Source organism: Nomascus leucogenys, chromosome 22a (assembly GCF_006542625.1).
Source record: "Nomascus leucogenys isolate Asia chromosome 22a, Asia_NLE_v1, whole genome shotgun sequence".
Classification (NCBI taxonomy): Eukaryota; Metazoa; Chordata; class Mammalia; order Primates; family Hylobatidae; genus Nomascus; species Nomascus leucogenys.
In genome coordinates, this window is record NC_044402.1 from 41,944,738 (window position 1) to 41,960,545 (window position 15,808).

Here is a 15,808-nt window from a genome sequence, read left to right on the forward strand (position 1 = left end):
GAGATCGGGGTTTCACCATGTTGGCCAGGATGGACTCGATCTCCTGACCTCGTGATCCGCCCACCTCGGCCTCCCAAAGTGCTAGGATTACAGGCGTGAGCCAACACACCTGGCTAGTTAAAAAAAAAAAAACAATTTTTTTGAGATAGAGTCTTGCTCTGTCACCCAGGCTGGAGTGCAGCGGTGTGATCTTGGCTCACGGCAACCTCCACCTTCTGGGCTCAAGCGATTCTCCTGCCTCAACCTCCCATGTTGCTGGGATTACAGGCACCCGCCATCATGCCCGGCTAATTTTTGTATTTTTGTAGACAGGGTTTCACCACGTTGGCCAGGCTTGTCTCGAACTCCTGACCTCAGGTGATCCTCCCACCTCGGCCTCCCAAAGTGCTGGGATTACAGGCATGAGCCACCACACCCGGCAAATTTTTTAAACTTGCTAATAATCCTGGGACAATAATCAGAAGTCCATATTCATGCAGACTACATCAAGTTTATTCTGGTAACAATGGTGAAATGCGAGGATGAATAAGATTAAAATTTGATCCAAGTATACACAGATGTTTTATTCATTCATATTAGGTTGAACTATACAGAACTGACAATTGTCAACCATTTTTTATCTATGAGTATGACAATATATGGTTAAATCTAATATATTTTTGTTGGATTCAGAATCCTTTCTTTACATGAGCTAATTCCATTATGTAATTTTATTGGGACTGAACAGCAAAAAAAGTATGCAATTAGTAATATTAACCATTGAAATATATATCAACTCATTTGAACTTGCTGGCAGAAACTCTGCAAGGATTAGTGCCAGATAACACCCTTTGGCTTATTAGCTCAGATGTGCCACCTAATTTGGCTGGGGGGCAGGGCTGCTAAAACTTACTACCTGGCATACATAAGGGTCAGGAAATCCCTGACACCTGAAATTAACACTATTAGAGAAAAAAATTTTGAGGTTCTCAATATTTGCTATTGCTAAAGAAACAGTAATCTGAGGCCGTAGAGCAAATGAAAATGATTGCTCCCTCCTCACTAGTAACTGTTAAGAAGAGGGAGGCCAGGCGCTGTGGCTCACGCCTGTAATCCCGGCACTTTGGGAGGCCGAGGTGGGCAGATCACGATGTCAGGAGATTGAGACCATCCTGGCTAACACGGTGAAACCCTGTCTCTACTAAAAATACAAAAAATTAGCCAGGCATGGTGGCATGCGCCTGTAGTCTCAGCTACTCGGGAGGGTGAGACAGGAGAATCGCTTGAACCCGGGAGGCGGAGGTTGCAGTGAGCCGATATTGCACCACTGCACTCTAGCCTGGGCGACGGAGCGAGACTAGGTCTCAAAACAAACAAAAAAATTAGCTGGACGCGACAGCGTGTGTCTGTAGTCCCAGCTACTTGGGAAGCTGAGGCAGGAGAGTTGCTTGAACCCGGTAGGCGGAGGTTGCAGTGAGCCAAGATAGTGCCACTGCACTCCAGCCTGGGTGACAGAGCGAGACTCTAAAAAAAAAAAAAAAAAAAAAAAGCTTAACCTAGCCGGGCACAGTGGCTCATACCTGTAAATTCCAGCACTTTGGGAGGCTGAGGTGGGTGGATCACCTGAGGTCAGGAGTTTGAGACTAGCCTGGCCAACGTAGTGAAACTCCATCTCTACTAAAAATACAAAAATTAGCTGGTCGTGGTGACACACACCTGTGGTCCCAGCTACTCGGGAGCCTGAGGCAGGAGAATCTCTTGAACCTGGGAGGTAGAGGTTGCAGTAAACCGAGATTGCGCCACTGCACGCACTCCAGCCTGGGCGACAGAGCAAGACTCTATCTCAAAAAAAAAAAAAAAAAAAAAAAGGCTTAACATTGAGAACTCCAATAGGTCAGAGAAATGAGACTACTATTATCATCACACTCATCACTATCATTTAGGGCTTCATTTGTCTCAGGCACTGTATCAAACCCTTATTTTGGGCCAGGCGCGGTGGCTCACACCTGTAATCCCAGCACTTTGGGAGGCCGAGGTCAGGAGATCGAGGTCAGGAGATCATGAGGTCAGGAGATCGAGACCATCCTGGCTAAAACGGTGAAACCCCGTCTCTACTAAAAATACAAAAAATTAGCCGGGCGTGGTAGTGGGCGGCTGTAGTCCCAGATACTCGGGAGGCTGAGGAGGGAGAACGGCGTGAACCCGGGAGGCGGAGCTTGCAGTGAGCCGAGATTGCGCCACTGCACTCCAGCCTGGGCGACAGAGCGAGACTCCGTCTCAAAAAAATAAATAAATAAATAAATAAATAAATAAATAAATAAATAAATAAAATAAACCCTTATTTTAATCTTGCCACATCACTATCAGATGGGTATACTTAATACCACCATTTTACAGATAAGGAGACGAGGCCTAATAGAGGTTAAAAAACTCTCTCAAAGCTGTATATCTAGTAAGTAGCAGAGCTGGGATCTAAATCACTGTCTCAACCAAATCTCCATGCTCTTAAACATTACACTCTTCTGCATTTCCATTTATCCCAGCTGACCCAGGCAGAGGAGGACAGAACTCAAGTTCTGACTCTGAGCTTTCAATCCCCTCTACCTTTCACGCCTAGACATTTTGGAATACAACAATAATTTAATATATATGTGCCCGTGTTGTAAGTTTAACTTGATAATACTAATTTTTTGCTTAGATAGGTTCCTTTTTCATATTTAATTTCTCAAGTAACACTTTGGGGCACACAAGGCAGTTTTCTAAAAGGATGTCTTACTTAGGAGCCTTTAATTTAGGTAATGTTTTTAATGGAATCTGGCTGGCTTGTTACAGTTCAAGATGAGTTTGCTGATCAGCTGGCTGCTTTTTTGGTTACTTGAGAGGTGGCGCAGTTTAAAAACCTCAACTGGAGTTTCAGCTCTTTCACTAACTCAATAATCCTGTACACATCATTTAATCTTCTTTACCTTGGTAATATCTGTTATCTAATTCCAACATTTTGTGGCTCCAATCTGTCTTACAAACACTTGTCAGTATATTAACTACATAATATCTAAAAAAAGATATGATAGATAAAAGTTCAGACAAAGAGAAACAACTGGTTTTGTCGTTGCTGTTGTTTTTGAGACAGGGTCTCTTTATGTCACCTATGCTAGAGTGCAGTGGCAAGATTATGGCTCACTGCAGCCTCAAACTCTCAGGCTCAAGCAATCCTCTCACCTCAGCCTCCCAAATACTTAGGACTACAGATGTGAGCCACCACGCCTAGCTAGTTTTTAAATTTTATGTAGAAACAGTTGTCTTGCTATGTTGCTCAGGCTGGTCTTGAATTCCTGGCCTCAAGCAATCTGCCTGCCTCAGTCTCCCAAAGTGCTGGGATTACAAGTGTGAACCACCACACCTCAGCTGAAATTGAACTGCGTGTTATATTCAGTGTTTAAGTCTACCGACTTTGAGTTGTTTCTCCTCACTCCAATATCCTTCATTTTCCTGCAATTCTTCAGCACAAGTTCCAGCTTTCAAGGAAGAGTTTTCCAACCTCTACAAAAGCAACCATGTTGATTTCTTACAACAGACTTTATATTACACAATCTACCTCCTTGGTTTTAGGTCATCCTACATTCTTATTTAATGTTTCTAATGAAGTTCATAATCATCAATTCGCTCTGAATCTTTTATTCAGTCACTCACTCAACAAATATTAACTGAGGACCTACAAATGTGCCAGGCAGCAGTGGCTTAAGAGTAATTGTTTTCTACCTCATGTGTAACCCACAAGGTTAGAACACAATGATTACTGAATACATGTGTGGATATTTATTAATATATGTGTGTCTGGTTTTTTTTTCTTTTTTTTTTTTTTGAGACAGAGTCTTACTCTGTCACCCAGGCTGGAGTGCAAGCTCCGCCTCCTGGGTTCACGCCATTCTCCTGCCTCAGCCTCCTGAGTAGCCCACCACCACGCCTGGCTAATCTTTTTGTATTTTTAGTAGAGACAGGGTTTCACCGTGTTAGCCAGGATGGTCTTGATCTCCTGACCTCGTGATCCACCCGTCTTGGCCTCCCAAAGCGCTGGGATTACAGGTGTGAGCCACCGCACCTGGCTTTTTTCTTTTTTTTCTTTTTTTGATGTGTGTCTCTTAAATTAGTTCTGAAAGAGCTTTGAGGCTGAACTGTTTAATAGATAATTACAGGTTGAGTAAAAAACAGCAGAAATGGAATGATCTCCATGAGCCCTCCCATGAAGAATCCTGTCCTCTCTTCCAGACTCCATCTCCCAAAGCAAACCCGTTCTCCTTAGATGCACTTAAAGGCAGGGGTACCATTCAGGCTGGGCATGATTACAGGACACAATGGAGGATATGGGAATAAGAAGAGGCAAAGGATCCAGATAGGAGAGAAGTATTGAAGCAAGTCATCATTTACACTATCTCAAGAAAATGATCCTTTTATCCGACTGTACCAGCCGACCTTCATTCACATGAAACATAAATTTAACTAAACAACTTGCATTTTCCATTAGCTTCATTAAAACTGGATTGCCCTTCACTTGTGTGGCCACTAAGCACACTGTCATTATTTTTTTTTTTGAGACAGAGTTTTGCTCTTGTTGCCCAGGCTGAAGTGCAATGGTGCAATCTTGGCTCACCACAACCTCTGCCTCCCAGGTTCAAGCAATTCTCCTGCCTCAGCCTCCTGAGTAGCTGGGATTACAAGGACGCTCCACCACGCCTGGCTAATTTTTTTGGTATTTTTAGTAGAGATGGGGTTTCTCCGTGTTGGTCAGGCTGGTCTCAAACTCCCGACCTTAGGTGATCTGCCTGCCTCGGCCTCCCAAGTTGCTGGGATTACAGGCGTGAGCCCCCATGCCTGGCCACTGCCATTATTTATAGTCTTATCTCGTATGCAATGATTACTCCAGTGTACTTACTGCCTTAGGATATTTCTGAGACATGGGTGGCACTATGACATCATCACTGTCTGTAGTTTGTGCTTCACTGACTTCAGAACCTTGTTCAGAGGATTCTTTATCTGCTAGAGAAGAGGTTGCAGTTATAGAACTGTTTCAAAGCACTCTAGCCCAAGAAAAGACCCAGCACACACATCTCCAATCCACTGTCTGGTCACCAGTTCCGAGTGTCTAGATTTTGCCTTCACTTACTAAGAATCGAACCCTCTTTTTCAAAGGTACACTTATTCAGAAGCTTGCCAAACATACAGGATTCACTTCTCAAAAAAAGAAAGGGAAAGAAGGAAAACAGAAAGGAAGAAAGGAAGGATGACAGGAAGGAAGGGTGAGAGTAGGGGAGGAAGAAAGGAAGGCCTTTTGTGGGGGCTGAAGAAAATGGCCAAGCTTGAGGTAAAGCTGTGCAATTGGGTGGGGCAGACTGTATTTTCCAAAGATGGCCTCTCTGGCTGGGCATGGTGGCTCATGCCTATAATCCCAGAACTTTTGGAGTTCAAGGCGGGTGGATCACCTGAGGTCAGGAGTTTTAGACCAGCCTGGCCAACATGGTGAAGCCCCATCTCTACTAAAAATGCAAAATTAGCCTGGCTTGGTGGTGCACTCCTGTGGTCCTAGCCACTCAGGAGGCTGAGGCAGAAGAGTTGCTTGAATCCGGGAGGCAGAGGTTGCAGTGAGCCGAGATCGAGCCACCGCACTCCAGCCTGGGTGACAAGAGACTCTGTTTTAAAAAAAAAAAGATGGCCTCAAATGGTCTCTCCCATCCCACATGCTCTCCTTACAATGCGACTGACCTTGACACTGCTCCTATTGAGTGGTGCGGTCTTTGTCCCCTCCCCTTCAACTAAGGTGGATCTTTTGGACTGTCTCAACTGAAAGAGTATGGTAGGAGTGATGCTACGTGACTTCTAAAGCCAGAACACGAAAATGCCATAGACTTGTACCTTGCTGTCTTGGAACTCAGCTACCAATCTGTGAGGAAGCCCAAGCAACCACTGACAGCCAGGACCACCTCATCAGCTAGTAGGGTGAGCTATCTTGCAAGTTGAACCCATCAGCCCCCGAGCTGAGCTACCCCATCTAATGCCACATTGAGAGAGGAGAAATGAGCCTTCTTCATGAGACCTGCCTAACATGCAGAGTAGTGAGCCAAAGAAATGATAATTGTTTTAAGTCATTAAGTTTTGGAGTAGATTATTACACAGCATTAGATAACTGGATGGCAAGCTGTGCCTCTTCTGTAAAATTTCAAATCTTGGGTTGTCTGTTTCACTGAGGTCTCAAAGGGAAAAGGTCTGAGGGGCAGCAAAAGCAAAGGCTGCTAAAGGACACAAGGCTTTGTCTACATATGTGGAAATGGCCTTAAAATCAGGCCCTTTTCATTTCTTGATGGCCTTTACCTAATACCCTTAGACCTTTGTCTAAAAGATTAATAAGCTTCTTTTTCAACAACTACAGCATCCTGCCTCTGATAGCTCCACTCAGACATCTGAAACCAGGCAGATTTTAGCTTCTTGCGAGTACTAACTGGTGGTTTTGAGTTTTTTTGTGTTTTTTTGTTTTGAAATGGAGCATTGCTCTGTTGCCCAGGCTGGAGTGCAGTGGCATGGTCTCGGCTCACTGCAACTTCTGCCTCCCAGGTTCAAGCGATTCTCCTGCCTCAGCTTTCCAGGTAGATGGGGTTACCGGCACCCACCACCACACCTGGCTAATTTTTGCATTTTTAGTAGAGGTGGGGTTTCACCATGTTGGCCAGGCTAGTCTCAAACTCCTGACCTCAGGTGATCTGCCCGCCTCTGCCTCCCCAACTGCTGGGATTACAGGTGTAAGCCACCGCGCCTGGCCAGTCTTGATCTTTTGAAATTCATGGAGAACAGCGATATTAAAACAATAACTAACAATTAGGCTTCCACAGAAATAGTCTTCTTTTATTATTTATGACTATAAATAGATGACCATATAGTACATGAGATTTAGATTACCTTCTGGTCCCATATTTCACATTCTGCAAGGAGGAAAAGCTAGTGGATATAGATTATACTCAATCAAATGCCTGAAGAAATGTAAATTGGGAGTCTGGAGATAACTGGAACCCAGCATTCAGGTCTGAATACACTGAAGCTATCTAGATACAGTGTTACTATTTATTCTACTATTTAATGACTAAATAATATTCCATTGTCTGCAAATCATAAGAATGGAATTGTTCTCTTATAACCAGGATTTCTTGCCAGTCATGTAAATTTGGCTCTGGGAAATTTTGGGCTTGGTTATTCTTGTTAACCTTCCTTACATTGAGTAAACTTTGATGGAAAAATCGGATTACACAATCAATAGAAAAATTATCCTTCTCATGAGAAAAATCATTTATGCTTTTCCCATTTAAGAAGTTATGCCAAATACATTCAAAAGAATAAAAATTATGCTTTTAGCTCTTCCCATTTAAGTTATGCCAAATACATTCGAAAGCTTAAAAATTATACTTTTAGGCCAGGTGTGGTGGCTCACACCTGTAATCCCAGCACTTTGGGAGGCTGAGGCAGGTGGATCACTTGAGGTCAAGAGTTTGAGACCAGCCTGGACAACATGATGAAACCCAGTCTCTACTAAAAATATAAATATTAGCCGGGCATAGTGGGGCACACCTGTAGTCCCAGCTACTCTGGAGGCTGAGGCAGGAGAATCACTTGAACCTGGGAGGCAGAGATTGCAGTGAGCCGAGATTGTGCCACTGCACTCCAGCCTGGGCGACAGCAGAGACAGACTTCATCTCAAAAAAAAAATTTTTATATATATATTTCATATATATGAAATATATATCATATATATGAAATATATATCATATATATGAAATATATATCATATATATGAAATATATATCATATATATGAAATATATATCATATATATGACATATATATCATATATATGACATATATATCATATATATGACATATATATGATATATATGACATATATATGATATATATGACATATATATGATATATATGACATATATATGATATATATGACATATATATGATATATATGACATATATATGATATATATGAAATATATGATATATATGAAATATATATCTGATATATATGAAATATATATCTGATATATATGAAATATATATCTGATATATATGAAATATATATCAGATATATATATGAAATATATATCAGATATATATGAAATGTATATATGATATATATGAAATATATATGATATGTATATGAAATATGTATATGATAATATATGAAATGCTTCTAGAGATTTAGAAAAAAAGCTTTTTTAAGTAGTAGAGACTCCCTTTTCACAATATTTCCATATCTACCTTTATATTTTTCCTCTCATTATTAAATTTTTCAAGCACATGGAAAAAGCCCTTGAAATATAAATGTTCAACTTATTAAATTGTTGTAAAATGAACATCTCTATCACCATTCAGCCAAGAAATGGAACACTGGTAGCACTCCAGATGCTCAAAGGGTATCCTTTCCTGATAACCCTCTTCCCCTTCTCCTAGGAGTAACCACTATTCTGACCACTGTCAGAACTAGAGGAAAGCATTTGAGGCACTGACCTTAGGCATAAAATTTGAAGGGGTGCCAAAAACTCAATAATCAAGACAAACACTGTCCCGTTTTTTGTTTTTGTATTGAGACGGAGTCTTGCTCTGTTGCCCAGGCTGGAGTACAGTGGTGTAATCTCAGCTCACTGCAACCTCTGCCTTCCGAGTTTAAGCAATTCTCCTGCCTCAGCCTCCCCAGTAGCTGGGATTACAGGCAGATGCCACCACGCCCAGCTAATTTTTTGTATTTTTAGTAGAGACGGGGTTTCATCATGTTGGCCAGGCTAGTCTCAAACTCCCGACCTCAGGTGATCCCGCCTATGCCTCCCAAAGTGCTGGGATTACAGGTGTGAGCCACTGCACCCAGCTGACAAACAGTTTTAATGAGAAAATCAAAACTAGGTTGGGTGCGGTGGCTTAACGTCTGTAATCCCAGCAATTTGGGAGGCCAAGGTGGGTGGATCACCTAAGGTTAGGAGTTGCAGACCAGCCTGACCAACATGGAGAAACCCCATCTCTATTAAAAATACAAAATTAGCCAGGCGTGGTGGCGCATACCTGTAATCCCAGCTACTCAGGAGGCTGAGGCAAGGAGAATCGCTTGAACCCGGGAGGCAGAGACTGCAGTGAGCTGAGGTCGTGCCATTGCACTCCAGCCTGGGAGACAGAATGAGACTCCATCTCAAAAACAAAACAAAACAAAACAAAAAAACCCTAGGGCAAAATAACATTTTATAAACACTGGGGAAGTTACTTATTTAAGAATTCCAGCCTTGGTTAACCCAACCATCACACTTGTAACACAAAACTGGACCTCGAGTCTTACATACTAATTTTCCATAAAAACTTTAGCATTCTAAGATGAAGGGGGAAAGTAAATAACTAGCTTGGCAAAACAATTAAATGAGTAAACAGAAAAAAATATATATTTTTTTCTTTTTTTTGAGATGGAGTCTCGCTCTGTCACCCAGGCTGGAGGAGTGCAGTGGCGCGATCTCGGCTCACTGCAACCTCCTCCTCCTGGGTTCAAGTGATTCTCCTGCCTCAGCCTCCCAAGTAGCTGGGATTACAGGCACATGCCACCACACTCGGCTAATTTTTGTATTTTTAGTAGAGACGGGTTTCACCATGTTGGCCAGGCTGCTCTTGAAAGCCTGATCTCGTGATCTGCCCACCTCGGCCTCCCAAAGTGCTAGGAAAAAAAAATAGATTTTAAAAGACAATACCATTTACAGGACGTAGAGGTTCCTTCTGTTTCAGTGCTGAATGGGATAATGTAATTTCCTCTTCCTCGTGCTGATTTTTAAAGCCATCACCTATGGAGCTGTTAGTCTCTGAGAACTTCCACTCAGTGTAATTCACCTGCTTCAGAATAAGAACAACAATACTACATAGCTGGTAATATCTTCATTTTCTTTCTTCATTCCTTCCTTCCTGCCTTCTTTTTAAATACTAGCTCTTTTTATTTTTTTAATTTTTATTATTATTTTTTGAGACAGAGTCTCCCCCTGTCACTCAGGCCAGAGTGCAGTGGCACCATCTTGGCTCACTGCAACCTCTGCCTTCTGGGTTCAAGTGACTCTCCTGCCTCAGCCTCCTGAGTAGCTGGGATTACAGGAGCCCGTCACCACACCTGACTAATTTTTCTATTTTTAGTAGAGATGGGGGTTCACCATGTTGGTCAGGATGATTTCGAACTCCTGACCTCACGTGATCCACATGCCTCAGCCTCCCAAAGTGCTGGGATTATAGATGTGAGCCACCATGCCCAGACAATACTAGCTCTTTTTAATTTTTAAAAGTTAGTACTTGTTGGCCAGGCATGGTGGCTCACGCCTATAATCCCAGCACTTTGGGAGGCCGAGGCAGGCGGATCACCTGAGGTCAGGAGACCAGCCTGATCAACATGGTGAAACCTCATCTCTACTAAAAATACAAAAATTAGCCGGGCATGGTGGTGCGTGCCTGTAATCCCAGCTACTTGGGAGGCTGAGGCAGCAGAATTGCTTGAACCTGGGAGGCGGAGGTTGCAGTGAGCTGAGATCATGCCATTGCACTCTGGCCTGGGTGACAGAGCGAGACTCGGTCTCAAAAAAAAAAAAGTGAGTACTTGTTTAAAAATATATATAGTATTAAAACTTTAAGCATAAACTGCAGAGTACATAATATGCTGAATTAAATTACATTGAAATGAACAGTCCAGGGGTTTGTTAAACTACTTGTGTTTGTAGAAACACAAGCTAGCCACAAATAGCTATGATTATGGCTTAATCATATTTTTATTTTTTTGAGATGGAGTCTTGCTCTGTTGCCCAGGCTGGAGTGCAGTGGCACGATCTCAGCTCACTGCAACCTCCGCCTCCTTGGGTTCAAGCAATTCTCCTACCTCAGCCTCCCAACTGAGTAGCTGGGATTACAGTCACGCACCACCATGCCCGGCTAATGTTTTTTTTTTGTGTGTGTGTGAGACGGAGTTTCTCACTTGTTGCCCAGGCTGGAGTGCAATGGCGTGATCTTAGCTCACCACAACCTCCACATCCCAGCTTCAAGCGATTCTCCTTCCTCAGCCTCCCGAGTAACTGGGATTACAGGCATGTACCACCACACCCAGCTAATTTTTGTATTTTTAGTAGAGACAGGGTTTCACCATGTTGGTCAAGCTGGTCTCGAACTCCTGACCTCATGTGATCCACCTGCCTTGGCCTCCCAAAGTGCTGGGATTATAGGCGTGAGCCACTGCACCCGGCCTCATTTTGTATTTTTAGCAGAGACAGGAGTTCACCATGTTGGCCAGGCTGACCTGAGGTGATCTGCCCACCTCAACTGCCCAAAGTGCTGGGATTACAGGCCGAAGCCACCATGCCCAGCCGATCAGTGCTTACCTTGTGTGTCTGCTTCTGCTTCTACCTCTGAGAATAATACATCTGGGGACACTACAACGCACAATTTAGTGCTTCAGAGTTTTTAAGGTCTTACCTCTGGTGTATTTCCATTTAAGATGTTAAGGCTAAGATACTCCATTCTATTCTTTCCTTGAACGCCTATTCTTTTGCCATGTTTTCTTCTTGAGTAGCTCACAACCTGGTGCTCCTTTTCCTTTCTTTCTCCCCCATGAGGAGGTTTTCTCTTTGCTCGATACTGGCCAGCTTCAATGGGAACCCCAGGAGATGCCATCAGATCCTGAATAGAAAGATCAGAGACAGCATTACAAGATGGTAGTTTAACAACCTAGAAACACAAGAAAGGGATTTAGGAACTAGCATTAGACTTCATTTCTCTCCTCATGGAGCTGAGAAATGCTATCTCTCTCTCTTTTCCGCAGTAAAACCCAGGCTTTCGCTCCATCAGTAGTCTCATGGCATTATGAGGGATATATATTAAGTTCATAGGACACATGACACTCACAGAGGGAATTTCTTTATCTTTTTTTTTTTGAGACAGAGTTTTGCTCTTGTTGCCCAGGCTGGAGTGCAATGGCGTGATCTCGGCTTGCCGCAGCCTCTGCCTCCTGGGTTCAAGTGATTCTCCTGCCTCAGCCTCCCGAGTAGCTGGGATTACAGGCATGCGCCACCACGCCCAGCTAATTTTTTGTATTTTTAGTAGAGACAGGGTTTCCCCATGTTGGTCAGGCTGGCCTTGAACTCCCGACCTCAGGTGATTTGCCTGCCACGGCCTCCCAAACTGCTGGGATCACAGGCGTGAGCCACTGCACCTACTTCAACTATAATACTGTCTCCTTCAAATCTGCTCCATAGGACTGGCAGAGATCTGCTACCTGTGGAGTCCTGGAGAGTTACCTGGGAAGGAAATGAAGACTTTTGCTCTTCAGATGAGATCTTTGAACTGTCCTTGCTATCCTTCCCCCTAGTCTGAGCTTCTGGTTTCAGGAAACTCTCAGGGGGTATGTAGGGAAACTTCCAATCCAATTGCACTTGAATAGATCCGTTGGGTTTCTCTGCAGGGTCAGTGAGGTTAAAATCACCTGAGAGACAAACAGATATTAATAAGACCTGATCACATGAAATAAGCAAGTGAGCATTTGTCAGCACCTTATCTATTTCCTTCCCATTTTTAATTTCAACATATTTTATCAGCAATTAATTAACATCCATTAAATAATTACGATGATGATGCACTCAGAAGTAAAATCAAATAGCAGTGCAGTTAGAATATTAATTGAGGAAGATGGGCTATCTCTAGGATTCAGGAAGAGGTAGTGAAAGGTGTATGAAAAGGAGTACAGATTGCTTGTCATCAGTCATCCAGCCAATGAACAAGGTTGCATTATTATTACTCTTATCAAATGCTTACTGTGCCTTAGTTGTACCAAGAAAACTGTCATCTCTACCCTCAAGTGGTCCCAAGAAAACTTAAGCAAAATGGCTTTTTCAAAATGCCAGATGTCTGATTTGTAACACTGATTAACAGATGGTTTATACTGCCTCCCCTGTTTGGCAAAGGAGTTGTGTCCAGAAGTGTCAGCCTTTTTTTAAGCAGTTGTATTGAGGAGAGAGCTGCACACATTTCCTGGAGCATCCAGAATCTTGTTAAATATGGTTGTTTCTGGCTGCAACTATCCCCACTTTGTAAGGAAAACATGGATACCCCCACCTCACCCTCCCAGGACTGTAATCAAAGAGTTGACCCCTCTTGGTACACCCCCACAATCCTAGGTATGAAAGTTAGGAAAGACAGTATGGAGCTCAGCTCCACATTGGGAGAAAAGAAAAAATCCAAGAAATTTATGTTTGTCATGATCTGGTGTGAAAATCTCTCTAACTTGTGTCCAGTGTTTAAAAGAAGTGAGAGAATGATGGGGGAATGTTAAGGTCTCAGTTTATAATCAGATATCTATGTAGTCATGCACCAAGAAACAACAGGCCTTTAGTAAAGACAGACACTAGACAGCATTACAGAGCTTTAAAAAGTTTGTTCAGCCAGGCGCGGTGGCTCACGTCTGTAATCCCAGCACTTTGGGAGGCTGAGGTGGGTGGATCACCTGAGGTCAGGAGTTCAAGACCAGCCTGACCAACATGGAGAAATCCCGTCTCTACTAAAAATACAAAAATTAGCCGGGCGTGGTGGCGCATGCCTGTAATCTCAGCTACTAGCCTAGGCAACAAGAGCGAAACTCCATCTCAAAAAAAAAAAAAAAAGTTTATTCAGATACAGAGGTATAGAATTCAGGTTGCTGGCTCTACCCACTTAGGAATGTTGTCTTTGTGGCTGAAAAGAAGCAGAAGAAGCCAGTGTTTCCACACAAGTAGTGAGGCTCTAAGTCTTCTGCTCTGTTGCTCTTGACAATATTCTAAATCCCTTCTCTTCAGGTTTTAAGAGAGACTATTTCAAGCAAGTAATAAAAAAAAGGTAGAATCAGGACAGGGAGACAACACTGGGAAGAGGGCATGAAGATGTAATAACCTCGAACTCCCACCTTTGATAGATTCATTTTTTGCAAGAGGCAGTAAAGGCACTTGGGCTCGGCCAAGATACGAGCCAGGCTCTAAGTCTTCATCATCAAAAACATGTATAGACAAGGCCTCCCGTCTCAGATATTGGTCCAGGTCAGAGGTCACAAGCACTGGGAATCGAGCCTGGTCTCTAAAGTAGGGGTTGTTACTGGCTGGAATGATGGCAGTGTCATGATCAGAAAAGGTGAAGAAGCGGTACACAGCATATGGACTGGGTTGAGTTCCCAGCCATCGACTCCGGAGGCCACAGCACTTGGTGATTTCAATCCGCAGCTCGTTCTGAGGTTCCCAAGACTCCGATCTGAACTGGAAAGATGGTCATGGATTGAGGAAAAGAGCAGCTTGAGAGTGTTGTAGGTGAAGCCTAGGATCTGTGGTGAGGAAGAGCTAAGATCTAGAGAACAGCTATCCCAACTGGATCAGGAAGAAACCTAATGATCTTCACCTGCCTGCAAACTGGCTCTGGCAGTTATTTCAGGGAGATACTAGCACTCACGACTTAACTTAGAGAATGGCACAGAGAAGCTATTCTGTTCACAGCAAGGATGAAGGATGTAGCTAGCTCCAAAGGCATACTTTCATTTCAGACTCAAGCCTGACCAAGGGAATAATCCAGACTAGTTGTGGTGTGACAGTTTTCTCTTTCATTCACATTCAACAAGTACTTATTGAGAGTGGAAGACTGAACTGTTCTCATGAGCTGTTTGGCTGAGGCTCCTCTGAGATGCCTCAGCACATCCTTTTTCTCACCTCCTCTTCCTGGGCCTTCTGGCCTCCAAGCACACTGGTTGACAGGTAGACCTGGGCTTTCTTTCGTTTATTGCATGCCTGTAGGCTGGGTTTTATGGGGAAACGCAGCCTCATCCAGTACTCTAGAACCCCGAACTCTTCTCCACCAGCTCCTGGGCAGCAGAAAGTATGAAAGCAGGGAGAATACAGATGGTGTGGCAAGGATCAAGAACAAAGACAAAAAGCAACTGTAGGCTTTGGGAAATTCTGCATTGGTGCTTAGGAACTGCAGGAAGCCAACAGCACTTACCAATCAGTGTGGCCAAACCATGGACTTTCTCCACAGTCTCTAGCACCCTGTCAAAGCAAATCCATCCTGCAGCAAGAGTGTTGTGTTCACTGGCCACAGCCTGGTGTAGATCAAGCCGGGCTGAAGCCTCTTGAAGGTAGTGTAAGAAAAGCGAATCTGTCTCTATCACATACTGGGAGGTGAAGTCATAGAGGGGCTGTGGCCCCACAGATAATGGGGTACAGTGGGTTTCAAAGTCATAGAAGGAATAGGTGCAGAAAGTGGTAGGTTGGGTATCTCCAGCCTGCGCTAGGGCGGCAGATGTCAGGAAGGCCTGGTGGATGTGCAGTTCAAAAAGATTCTCACCCTGATGCAGCAGAGAAATATCCACTTTATCCTCATCTCCATGGGCTGGCAGTGTTTCCAAACATAATGACAACTGTCGGGTGCCATAAGCAACATCTTTGAGCTGTTCTAGAGGGGAAAGAAAGCTGCCTATCCGTTAAAGGGTAGGGAGCTCTTTCTTAGGGTAGAGGAGGGTGGACAAAAGAAATATAAAACACATGGTGGAAGTCCAACTTGTGATTATTTCAAGAAACCACGTGATTCAAAAGGAAAAGCAACAGAATGACAACCAGGAGCATTGAATTCTGATAGCCAAATAATCCAATGCCAGCTTTAGGGAGAAGGTACAAAAGGAGTGACTGGAAAGTAGATGCTAAACTTAGGAAAACACTGGGGGCACATTTTATCTTATATATGACATTGTTTTGGTGTACATTGTGGCCCTATGATTA

At 43.4% G+C, this 15,808-nt stretch overlaps 1 protein-coding gene across 1 annotated transcript in view; it reads right to left on the reverse strand.

The window, feature by feature from the left end:
- The window catches only part of RPGRIP1 (RPGR interacting protein 1), a 66,202-nt gene that overhangs the window by 12,689 nt on the left and 37,705 nt on the right, over positions 1 to 15,808 (reverse strand). The window contains 7 exon segments of the mRNA XM_003260765.3: positions 4,910 to 5,010; positions 9,749 to 9,887; positions 11,499 to 11,702; positions 12,320 to 12,504; positions 13,957 to 14,299; positions 14,744 to 14,895; positions 15,033 to 15,485. Of these exon segments, the coding sequence (XP_003260813.2) occupies positions 4,910 to 5,010; positions 9,749 to 9,887; positions 11,499 to 11,702; positions 12,320 to 12,504; positions 13,957 to 14,299; positions 14,744 to 14,895; positions 15,033 to 15,485 (1,577 nt within the window).